The 12,657-nt window shown below is 35.2% G+C and overlaps 1 protein-coding gene across 1 annotated transcript in view; it reads left to right on the forward strand.

The window, feature by feature from the left end:
• SLC6A15 (solute carrier family 6 member 15) overlaps positions 1-12,375 on the forward strand; it is a 36,937-nt gene extending 24,562 nt beyond the window's left edge. Inside the window, exons 7-12 of the mRNA XM_054631328.2 lie at positions 2,426-2,667; positions 2,774-2,966; positions 4,228-4,420; positions 6,793-6,952; positions 9,516-9,678; positions 11,022-12,375. Coding sequence (XP_054487303.2) covers positions 2,426-2,667; positions 2,774-2,966; positions 4,228-4,420; positions 6,793-6,952; positions 9,516-9,678; positions 11,022-11,393 — 1,323 coding nt within the window. The 3' untranslated portion in view covers positions 11,394-12,375. The remainder of the gene's footprint in view (positions 1-2,425; positions 2,668-2,773; positions 2,967-4,227; positions 4,421-6,792; positions 6,953-9,515; positions 9,679-11,021) is intronic.
• The last annotated feature ends 282 nt before the right edge of the window (positions 12,376-12,657 follow it).

The following is a 12,657-nucleotide window of genomic DNA, read 5'->3' on the forward strand; positions in this document are numbered from 1 at the left end:
ACAAATGACCTTTGTTGTCTCTCACATTGATGCTGTCATGTTCCACTTCATTCACTGTCACCACTTCAGAGAGTCATGCTTGTGCAGAAACTTGCAGGCTGCTCAGGCAAATTTGAGAAACCTGAGGAAGAGAGAAATGTAATGCCTACTTACGAGAGAAAGTCTAAAGTGAAGGTGAAATACAGACCTCTATAAGATAGAATTTGTTTTCTCAACCACAGTGCCTTTGGAGAAGTACCACTAGATACTGAGGGAAAATAAATATAAAAACTGCCCTTGGATACCAACACCTCTTCAGTATTCACTGCTTCATGAGTTATACTTAAAAAAAAAGTTGCAGCTGGTGTTTACTTTACAGTTACATTATACTTAATTATACAAATGTTTCAACTGTTCATTTAAATGATATAAAAAGAAAAATGGTTCTTAATTTCTTCTCACAGTTTCCAGTTTTGTATCAAAATTTAAGTTGTGGTTTAAATTTGAAGATAGGAGTCCTGTATGTGATATGTATTATATGTGAATATAAACCTTACAAAATATTTCCATTATAATTTTTTTTGTACTTTAGCACTAATTTGGACTGTAGGTTCATAGGAGACTACTTGAAGAAATTCAGAGTCCCACACCTGTTGTTTCATTCACTCCATGTGCTAACAACACTTTATTTGGGCACCCAGGCTCTAAAAAGGAATGCTAAACCAATCTAGCATGAAAATGATCCAGGTAGATAGATGTGAGAGGGAGAAGCATCTTTTTGGCCCAATTAGCTGAACAAATGGCCATCTTTTGAGCACAGGCGATTGCAGCAAATTCCCATCAGTGGGAGAGGATTGGCACACATTGGTGCAGGTGTGAGAGTGCAAGACTAATGCAGAAGGGAAGAATTTCTCTGTTTGGCATGGCTGTTAAACAAAGCAGAAATTCTAAATAAGAAAATTCACGGAAAACCTAAAGAAAGGTATGTGAAAAGCCCACTTAACTACTGCAGTTGTTAGGGATTATGTGGGATTATATGAAACTGAAGTACAGAGACTCCAAAATTTCACATACCATACCTAATAGCAAATCAGTCTAGAGTTAATTTTGGAAGTCTGGGCTACATGTATCCGAAAACACACTACTTCTGATGGTACCAAAGGATATATTATAGGAAGTGAGTAGGGTTTTGGTATTTCAAGCAATTAGAGATTGTTACAGTTAAGAGTGTTCCTTGCTCTCCCTCTGGTGGGAAAGCTCTGGCATAACAGTGCCTGAGTTAGAACTACGTGCAGTAGCCACTTGTGCATTGTATTTATAATCTAAATTGTAAGTCAGGAATATGTTTATTGTCATAAACACCTTTTCCCAATTTTATTGTATTTCAGCTATATATAAGTGAATAAAAGAAGTTTTCTGCTGCTTATCTATAATAAATATTATATCTCCATGGGAAACAGACATTTTATCCAAAATGTTGTAACAATAGCAGATTTCTTTCTCCTCAGAGTAAGACAGTCAGTCTGATAATTCTGGCATCTATGCTGATGCTTTTCAGTTTTATTTCTATGAATAAACGTAGGGCTTAAAGAAAATAAAAGTCACTTGCATTAATAGAGGCCCTGATTCAGCTTGAGCAAATCTGATGTTTAAATTTGACATGTTTTTCTTTAATTCTTTTTTGTGAATCAGTATCTAAAAGAATTTGAGATAGATGATGACTCATAACTTTGTAAAAAAGTGGTTTTTTTTTTGAGCAATGCAGTTGATCTGAGTGAGCAATACTGATAATTTTTTTTATAAAAGACTTAGTTGCCCCTGTAATACATGACCCATTTAACAAAGGGTTGAAGTTCAAGGCATCTGACTTAAGAGATTTGACTCAGGCACTATACAGCTTGTGGTGGCAAGTGTTCATTTCATGTATTTTGTTTTGTTTTACTTATTTTCATGTAATAGAATTCCATATAAGCATGTGTATCTCATGTTCACCTTCTTTTTGTTCATTTGAAAAGTGACAGCAAGGCAACTTTAATCATACTCATTGCATTTCTTAAAAGGGTTGATCAATCTAAAATACATCTTAAGTCTAACAGAAGTCAGTACATATACTGTAAATAAAAAGGTATTGTAAAAAAAACCCCTCTCTTATTTCTCAGTATAACTAGCTGATATTTCAGTTAGATAGCTCCAGTAGTGTCTTGTTGTTTGGAACATATGTATAGCATGTTTCTCCTCAATGTTTAGATAATATAAAATAAGTAGAAATTCTGGCCCTTAAGTTTCCCAGCTTCAGGGGCTGCATTCAGCTTTCATTTTATCATAATGAAAATACAGTTGTAGTGGAGTATTAGCATTTTTATGATGTAGTGTTTATTCTGTTGTTTTTTTCATATAATAGAAATGCATTTTATAGCTGACATATATTATATCTAATTTCAAACAGCTTGAAAAAATGCTGGAGCCCAAGGTCTGGAGAGAAGCTGCTACTCAGGTGTTCTTTGCCTTAGGGCTTGGATTTGGTGGAGTCATTGCCTTTTCAAGCTACAACAAGAGAGACAACAACTGCCATTTTGATGCTGTACTGGTGTCCTTCATCAATTTTTTCACTTCTGTGCTGGCAACTTTGGTGGTGTTTGCAGTTCTGGGCTTCAAAGCCAATATCATAAATGAAAAATGTGTTACCCAGTATGAATATCCATTTCTTTTTTTAAAATTATTTTTACGGTTTATTTAATTTATGAATTAACACAGACCACTGAGTTTGTTCTCTCTGTTCTATTGTGTTTTACAGAAATTCAGAGAAGATTTTAAAACTTCTGAAAATGGGCAATCTCAGCCAAGATATGATCCCACATCATATCAATTTCTCAAGCATTACAGCAGAAGATTACAATTTAGTTTATGACATTATACAGAAAGTCAAAGAAGAACAGTTTGATTCTCTTGGTCTGAAATCCTGTCAAATTGAAGCTGAGCTTGGCAAGGTGAGATTAAGTCTTGAATACAGAGATTAGGAAGAGGTGAATGTTTGTAAGCCTGAAGTAAGCTGTGACGTGTACCTACATGGAGTGTCAGTACAGTGTACCTGTGAGCCATGCACCTATAAAGACCTGGATGGAAACATGGTTGCATTCCAGCTCACTTGAGGACTTTTAGGTCTGATGTCTTACTATAGTCTTCACTGATTTATAATATATTTTGATCATTATAGCATTCTTCTCAGGAGGTGATAAGTTTTTTAAGCTTCGTTCTGTTCTTCAGAAGAACTGAGCATGAGGGTTTTTCCAAAGACTAAACAGAGGTGTTACCTATTCAATGTCTCAGACTGCAATTTATATTTATATAATAATATTTATTTATATAATAATATTTATATAATTTATTTATAGCTAATAATAATTGTATCTTAGTGTTAAGATACAATTATTAGATATAAATACTACTTCACTAAAGCAAAAAATTATTATCTGCTTATTAGGTAGTTGTTTAATGAGTATCATCCTGTTTTTAAATCTTACAGTAAGCCTAATCTGTTACAGAAATTATAGTTTTCTAGCTTTAGAGAGGCAATTGCAGATTGAAACACTGACTTCTATATAGTTGCATCAGCATCTGAAGATAAAATATAAAATTGGTGACTTAGACTTCTAAGTCTTAAGTTTTCTATACTGTGGTCCACTCTTTAAATTTGAAAGAAAAGTATAGAAATTAAATCCTTTACATGCTTACTGGAGAATACAGAGTGTATTTTGTAACAGTCCTATATAGTAGCTGTCATGCAAAATTATCAGTGAAGGAGAGAAAGAAGTTCTGATTGGACAAGAGAGGAAAATTCTTCATAGTTAGCGCAGTCAGCCCTTGGACTAATCTCTCAGTGGACGTGGTGCTTTCCACACCATGGGACATTTTTAAGATTCAGCTGGACAGGGTGCTGGACCATCCTGTTTAGACTGCTTTTGCCAAGAAAGTTTTGACCAGATGATCCATGAGACACCTTCAAACCTCATAGTCTAGGATTCTATGAAAGAAATGTGTTAATGCTAATCAGCTTACAAATTCTCATGCTTCAGTAAATAATATTAATTGGAAGAATTATGTATTAGATAGCAATTTCCCTCTCTGCCTTCAAGAGTTAATCAGTGACAGCATATGAGCACAAAGTCAGACTTGTCAGGCTGTCACACTACCAAAAAACCAAAAATAAATTCACAATTAATGATATAATTTTTTTTTCCTCATTGACAGGCAGTTCAAGGAACTGGTTTAGCTTTTATTGCATTTACAGAAGCAATGACCCACTTCCCTGCTTCTCCCTTCTGGTCAGTCATGTTCTTTCTTATGTTAGTAAATCTGGGACTTGGAAGTATGTTTGGAACCATTGAAGGCATTATCACGCCCATTGTTGATACCTTCAAGGTCAGGAAAGAAATTCTTACTGGTGAGTTACACAAACATTCTTTTCTCCATAGAGCAGTAAATGAATTTTTTTTTTGGCACGATGAATTTTATTTTTTTTTTTTGGACATGAAGGTTTACAGAGCAGTAAATCACTGTGTTCAGACTGTACTTCCATGCACAGGCACATTAATATCTGCCAATAAAACCTTATCCTGAATGTTATAGTAGCATAAACACCCTAAAAACTTAAATTTTAATTCAATTTCTGTTACAAGTTTCTATATGGTCAGTCCTTTTGGGCTCTTTCAGAATGCTTTCCATTCCATCCCGTGTCACACATTGGAGAAACAAAGGAAAAGGGAAGAGTGAAAATACATTGTGAATTACTACAAATTATTCCTGAGTAGGCCAGATGAAATCTTAATTTATAATGAAATTTTTATTATGCTAAAATCAGTACAGTAACTCTCTAGAGAAACATATTTTTCCCTGTTAAATGTTTATAAAGTCTTAAACAAGACATCTAGTTGTTTTGTTTGGGTTTTTTTTATTACTTAAATGCCCTAAGTTACTTGTTTGGGTTTTTTTTTATTACTTAAATACCCTAAGTTATTTGAGGTGTAGCATGTTCACGTAGCCTTGACTTGGAGGGATTTCTCTTTTTTATATAAAGCACCAGCAAAGGTGTGAAAGTTAGGTTTCTGAAAACCTTCAGGACAGCTGCAAGAGATTTGGTGTCTTATGCACAAATTCAGCTTTCCTATCAATGCCTATAAAAGGTGGGATAGAAAACAAATTTTAAAAAATGGTGCTTTAACATTGGCTAACTCTATGAAGAAAATAATAAACTCTATGAGAGAAATAATAATACATTTTATGAGAGTTAACCCCTGATGCAGCAGAGTAACTGCTTTTTTCCCCAGTTGCTTTCCTTACTTTACTGAGATAACAAGTAGTATTTGATAGGTAAAAAAATCAAATTCTTAAAAAAGATAAATCAATTGATTTTTCAGAAGTCCTAAGTTATTGAGCCCTTTTTGGTCTGTTTGTTTTTTTTTTTAATTGGGTCTTAACTTCTTGATGAATAACCAGTACAACAATTAGAAATTAGCTGTTCTTCCTAAGTATGTGTGCAAGTACCATGATTTATAGTCATTACACTGGAGTAATGGAGCATTTTACAGTATTTTCCTTGTTACTCTCTTAGAAAAAAAAATAATTAAGATAAAGAAACATTCAAGAACTGTCTTTCTCTTGTAGCCTTTTTAAGTGGTGTGCATGCATGATTTTAGTTAAACTCAGTTGTACTCAAAAGATTACAACTTGATGTGCTGTCCTGTTAATTAACTGGAAAAAATTGAAATATCTGGATTATTTTTCATGCAGTACTAGTGGTATTTAAGAAGGATTATAGCTGCAATAGATTTTGTACTTACAAGACAGAAACTTTCAACTTTTACAGGATTGTTAGTACTTTTGCAACTCTTTGAGTTCAGAGAAACCAACTGAAATGCTTGAATTTATTTTGCATTCAACAATGCCTCATGCTGAGTGGTGGAAAGTCCATAAAGACATTATAGTAGTAGTTCAAGACTTCTACCATAGTATTTAAAACAGTGTTATTGTTTTACATTCAGTACTATAATCAATAATAATTGATTATCTTGGATTCATGCAATGCGTGTATTCTGTAAAGATATTTTATATTTTGACACAGATTAATTTCACCTCATTTTGGACTACTTAGATACATCCTTAGCCTAAGTTCCCTGTGAGAAAAAAAAAAAAAAAAGAGCACTTAAAACTGTAAGAATCAGTCTTACAGCTGTCAGCCTACAACTGATTCCATGATATATTGAAATTTGACTTAAGCATTAAGTCCTGTTGCTGACAAATTTAGTTGGAGAAAATTATATTGAGATCCATTATGCAGGATCAGCCATTCAAGAAATATATTTTGGGTTGCCTCTACAGAAGGGACAGAAATGTTGCTTAATGGACAAATACATTTAGACAGATCTAATAGAACTTTATGTCGTTAATGATCTTCTAGGAGCAGTCTATTCACCCTTTGTATTTTTTAGAATCATAGTCTTTTTAGAATCATAGAAACTTCTTCATATTATTTTTTTCCCATATTTTCACTTCTAAGTTCTTTTCACTTCTGAATTCCAAAAGTTGAGCTGGTGACCAGTTAACATGATATGTGATGTTTTGCCTACTGGTTTATTTTACCTCTGCATTTACATTACATTTAGTGAGAAATAGTCACTTGATTAATCTCTGCTGATTAATCTCTTAATCAGGACTTAAAATGCTACTGACTTGATTTTTATGAAATAATGCATTAGGTCCTCATTGTCTATGGAACTTTGTTGTAGTTATAGCTCACATTTCTGTCCTTTATTCCAGTCATCTGCTGCTTGGTAGCATTTTTTATTGGCCTGATCTTTGTGCAGCGCTCTGGAAATTATTTTGTGACAATGTTTGATGACTACTCAGCTACTCTGCCCCTGCTTATCGTGGTCATTTTGGAGAATATTGCAGTCATCCGAATTTATGGAATAGACAAGTAAGTGAAGGAAATGTATCTCCCTGTCCATATCAACACCATTCTTTACAATAATTATTACTATTTTAAATAAAGTGTATGAAGCATCTGCATTTTACACAGGAATACAAGTAAATAGAAAGCATGACAGTCTGGTCCAGAATCTAGTCTGTTACTAAGAACAGGATTGGAGCAAGATACACTACATCAGAACAGTGTACTGAAACCCAAAGAATAATTGCAAGAGGTCCAAAAACAAGACAATGCAGCAAAAGAGACAAAATTAGAAATTTAGAAAGGCTGCTAGATAGAAAAGTATAGGGAATTTGTATTAACAAAGACATCAAGAAGATTTCAGAAATAACCATGGTCTAAGCAACAGATGAGGATGAGTATTTCAATGCAGTATTCAGGCAGCCTGAGAAAGAAACAAAGCAAGCTCTAATGGCAGTAAAAAGAAAAAAGTTTCAATTTAAGAACGAAATTGAGTTTGGGGCATTATAGCAATTAATTTTTCTTTGCATTAGTTGTGAGAGAGGAGATGACAGCAAAAACAGGGTCAAAGCTTACTTGAAAGCAACACAGCTGACAATGAAGTCAAGTGACCTGTTGGGGATGGATGAAGAGGAATGACCATAAATCCCTTTTTTTTTGTTGAATTAATTTTATGTCTAAAATCAGCAGAATGTGTTTAGTAAGTGAGATCAGTATATGCCATGCTTAAGGAATAGAAGGGTTAACTTATGCCATGCACAGGTTAAACAGAACATGCTGTAATAACATGTTGTAGTAATTAAAATGTTTGTAATTCCTTTGCATGAAGAAAAAGTGCGACATAGAAGGAGTGGGGTTTCATTTGACTTTTCACTTGTCTGATCTGAGTAATCAGCAATCATTAATCACAATGAAACAAAGCTATAAGAAAATTTAATTTTATGGTTTTCAGACATTGTTTCTGGACTATGCAAGTAGTACTTGGTCTGCTTGCTTGCTCAAGGAGAATTCCAACTTGGACCGCATGTATAATCTATAAATGATCATTTAGATATAAAAACACCACACAGATTATTTTACACATGCAACCAAAAGATAAAACAGATGACCTGGTTATAAAGTTGGTAACGTCCAAGCTCCACTGTGAATAGAAGTAGATATGCCAGAAGTCAGCAACTCACCTGTGAGGAGGTTGATGTTTAGGCACAGCTAAAATATGGTAATCCTTTGCTTATGACTCACAGTACAGGCAATTCATGTTTTCAGAAGGGCTTCTGACAGGATACAGTGAAAAGTTAACAGCCAAGTTTCTCATTTATAATGACCACCTGAGTATTCCCTCTGCAGTATTTCTAGTATTTCTTCTGATGTATGTTTCTGCAGAAACCTAGCAATTCAGTTTGCAAAAACTGTCAGCATCAACAGCCTCAGGCTGCCATTGGCTGTGATAGTACCAAGGGTTCCCTGTAGATAAAGTTCTGTATAAATGTCTAATTATTTGACATTAAGTCTTTGATCAGATAGTAGAAAACTAAAGCATAGCTTCCAAAGGGTGCTATAGAAAAGAGACAACGTGTGAATTTCTGTAGCCAAGAAGGAAAATCTCCCACACTGTAATCAGTGCTATAAGGAGCTTCAGCTAAAGGAGACTTTTAGAAGAGGATGAGTAGGATGGTGACAATGGAAGACTACTTTAAAGTAAGGATAACAGATTCATGTTTAACTGGTAGAAGAACTGGAGATCTCAGAAAGAGAAGGCTACCTGTAGAGGGCACAATCCATTTGTAAATTCAGCTTCCTTTTAATGATGTGTTTTATTTCAGTGTAAACAAACAATAGAATGCCTCAAGCTGTGCAGTTAAATTTTTTTTCTGAGAGTTTACATGACAGAAGCTTTATATATGTAAAAAAATATTGGAAAACATCCTTCTATAGAGCTTTTTTGAGATGCACATTTCAAAAAGGAGTGGGACCACAAGGGAGTTAAAACAATCATTGCTTGCGCACACTCCAAAAGTATTATTTCTAAAATCATTCTCTGTTTCTACTGGCTCTGGAACCACGTACTCCGTCATGAGTATGAAAATAGGAGTTTTGTTCATGGCTTAACTTAAAAATTTGAGGAGAAAGGCAGCAGTTTTATAGCTTGGAAGAGTTTTATTTCAGCAGCTTATATGATGCAAAGCATAGCTTGTGCATGAAGTTCTTTTTTTTTCAGTCTGCAGCACGTGTGTGGGTTCAAAATTAATGTTACACATGTGTAAGATGTGCTGGTAAACAACCCAGCAGACAATAGAAGAAAATGTAAAAAAGAATCTTCTAAAAGAAATACGAGTGTAAATATCTTCAGCACAGTCCAGCAAGCAGCTTACTAAATCACTGTACTGTGCAGTGATTCCTTTTGTTCGTCTGGTCTGAACTACTAGTATAAGCTCTATTTTTCAGCCCATCAAGTAATTTAAACTACAGCTATTTCTATATGCACATTTTTTTCAGTGTCTTGATTCCCTCAGGTTGGGTGCTATGTATCAATTATAGTGCTCAAAATCTCAGTGTCTACACTAACAATAACATTTTAATCCTTTCACAGATTTATGGAAGACCTGAAGGATATGCTGGGGTTTTCTCCAAGCCAGTATTATTACTACATGTGGAAGTATGTTTCACCCTTTGTATTGTTATGTTTGCTGGTAGCTACCATTGTCCAAATGGGATTGAGTCCTCCTGGTTACAATGCTTGGATTGAGGATACGGTATGTATATGTAGGGTTTGTATTTAAGTATGATACCATCATCATCATCATTGTGATCGTATCTGAAGCATTTGAAGCACATGAGCAGACAAAAAAGTTACAATTAGAAATTCAAAATCAGCCTAAATAATGACATGATTGCTTTTATCTCAAGTAACTTTGATGTAAAATCAACAGTTTTTTAATTTTAAGCAGTTCTGCTTTAAAATATAACTGATTGACACAAACCTGTATGCTCTGGGTGACTTACTTCCTAACGAATGATAAAGAAATTCATAATCATGGGAGAGGTTGTTCACATTCATTAAGTCTTATTTTATTGCAGAAAACAGATGATAACTGCATAAATCATTTCAGATATCACATCAGGTTTTTTATGTGTCATAATTTTTTCCCTTTGGGAACACATATCACAGTGTAGCAGCTGTATTAAAACCTGGCTCTGATAAGAACTTGTCTCGGTGAGTGGCAAGACAGTTCTGAGCTTCGACTTCAAAAAGAGATTTTAGTCAAGGGAACTCTGAAGACTTCAGCTAGTTGTAGGCCCATGAGCCCTCAGCTATTTCTACAGGCTTTTTATGCAAAACAGAGAGAAAATGTCAGAGACATTCATCTAACAAAACTTTCCCAAATTAGCTTGGGGGGAAGTCACAGCAAAGACCGGTAAAGGATAAACACAGGAGGTTGGCTTTACTATTGATAGTATGCCTGCCTCTATCCAGACAGCTACATGATTCTCAGAAAAATGCTCTTGTAACATTTGAGTCTTGCCCTCAAAAATTAGAGAGATACCTTAGAATACCAAACATGCAATTCCTTTCCACATACAAAGTCAGGCAAGCAGAGCCTGTTGGCCGTTGATGCCTGGATGCAGCAGAGGTGTGGGGTATAGTAGTGCCCCAACATTACAGTTTACCTGATGCTTATGCAAAGTGCAATAACTGAGATGGTTCCTGTCTAGACCAACTATTAGCCTACGGAACAGGGGCTAATTTTCCAGGCATAGTTACAGAACCCACTGCACACTTGTCTGTTCTGGAATTCCTTTAAAGGATCAGGAAGCTACAGAGAAATGTAGCATAAAGCCTAAAGTGAAAATCTTCATTTGTGTGCTGCTGAAGTGCTCTCAAAAACTGTTCAACAGTGTTCTAGTCCTGCTCACTGCCTGAAAGATAGCAATCCTACATCTCCATGACTCTTCAAACCTGAGATCTGTAGTGGTGCCCACACTGTGAGTGCCGTGGAGTTTTCTGCTTGAAAACTGCAGACCTCAATGAGGACTGCAGGTTTTTGTTATTTTTCTGGTAAAGATGTATTAATCATTTTTCTGTTGTGTTTCTCAGGCTACGGAAGAGTTCCACAGCTATCCAACATGGGGAATGATTGTCTGTATATCTTTGATGGTGTTGGCCATACTGCCAGTCCCAATAGTCTTCATGGTACGCCGTTGCAACCTTATTGATGACAGTTCTGGTAGTTTGGCATCTGTATCCTACAAAAGAGGTCGGATAATAAAGGAACCTGTTAATCTGGAGGGAGATAATACAAGTCTGATTCATGGGAAGAGTCCAAGTGAAGTGCCGTCTCCAAATTTTGGCAAAAACATATATCGAAAACAGACTGGCTCGCCAACTTTGGACACGGCTCCAAACGGGCGTTACGGTATTGGCTACCTGATGGCAGATATGCCTGACATGCCAGAGTCTGATTTGTAACCACAGAACAAAAAAAGTGCTGTGTTTCTTCTCTCACTGATCACGGCCCTGCTGTGAGAAGTGGTCAGCGTCACTTGCTAGGGTGCGATCTCAGGTGCTCCACAGTGACAGTCTTTAAAATGTCACGACAGTACGTACTGGTTGAGAAAATTCTGAGTTTTTATTTGCACTGAAGGAAAGATTCAAATGCAATGGCAGCCTACATCTGCCAGGATAGCCAAGAATTTGATTTTTAAATTAACTTCTAAATTTAAAGCTTTCTATTTCTGAAGCCCAGGTCTTGCTCAAATGATAAAATATTTCTGAGGTTATATCATTGAAAATCAATTTCTTTCTGCTGAATTTCAGGTTGACTCCCAAGTATTAATGGTGAGCTCAGTAGTAGTTCACCAAACCTGTGTTTGTGTAAACACCTGTAATATACCTTATGTAGATATGCTGTACTTATTTTATTAGCACTGATAATTACTTAGGCTATTAGCTGAGTAAAAAACAAACCGGCAAACTATTTTCTTATGTAATAGCTGTATAGAGCAATAGTATTAGAAAATCAAGGAGTAGACTTATAGGAGGATGATCAAAGATTCCCTGTTCACTGGGGACTGCGTAAACTGTGGCTGTATATTTTGTGTAAAATATTTGCTTTTTCAGTGTGAAAACAATGTTAGAGTGAGTCACTCCAAGAATCTTAAGGATTGTGCAGATTCTGCATTTTTTTCTATGCTGTGTGCCTAAAAAAGACCTTGATATTTATTGTGGTTACAAAATTACATATATATTATATTTATATAATATACTTGTAATGTAAATATGTATATTATTCTGTATGTAATCGTTTCAAAAGTTGAAGCAAGATGGCTTTTTTAATTAGTCTCCTTCAGTTTTGCTTCTGTTTTATGCAGATAATTTTTTTTCAGTCAGTAATTGTTAAGAACTGTATGGCATTACATTTTAACCTATGAATAAAGAGATTGATAAGGTATTTCTCTGTGGTATCCTAATACACTTACTATAACACAGCCTGCTTTTTCCTCATCTGGACTACCTGAAAGAATGACATTTACTAGATGAATAGAGATGCTAAAAGAACTTGAAAACAAAAAATCGGTCAAAATAAACTTTTGGACAAGGCCGTTTACTGTGAGTACAGGAGGTGATGTAGTGCTGTAAACTGGCAAGACACACTGGAAGCTGGTACATGATCTACTCTGTACCTTAAAGTGTTTTAAAATTAGGCATAAATTCTGACTTTTCTACCTCTACT

This window comes from Agelaius phoeniceus, chromosome 5 (genome assembly GCF_051311805.1).
Source record: "Agelaius phoeniceus isolate bAgePho1 chromosome 5, bAgePho1.hap1, whole genome shotgun sequence".
Lineage (NCBI taxonomy): Eukaryota > Metazoa > Chordata > Aves > Passeriformes > Icteridae > Agelaius > Agelaius phoeniceus.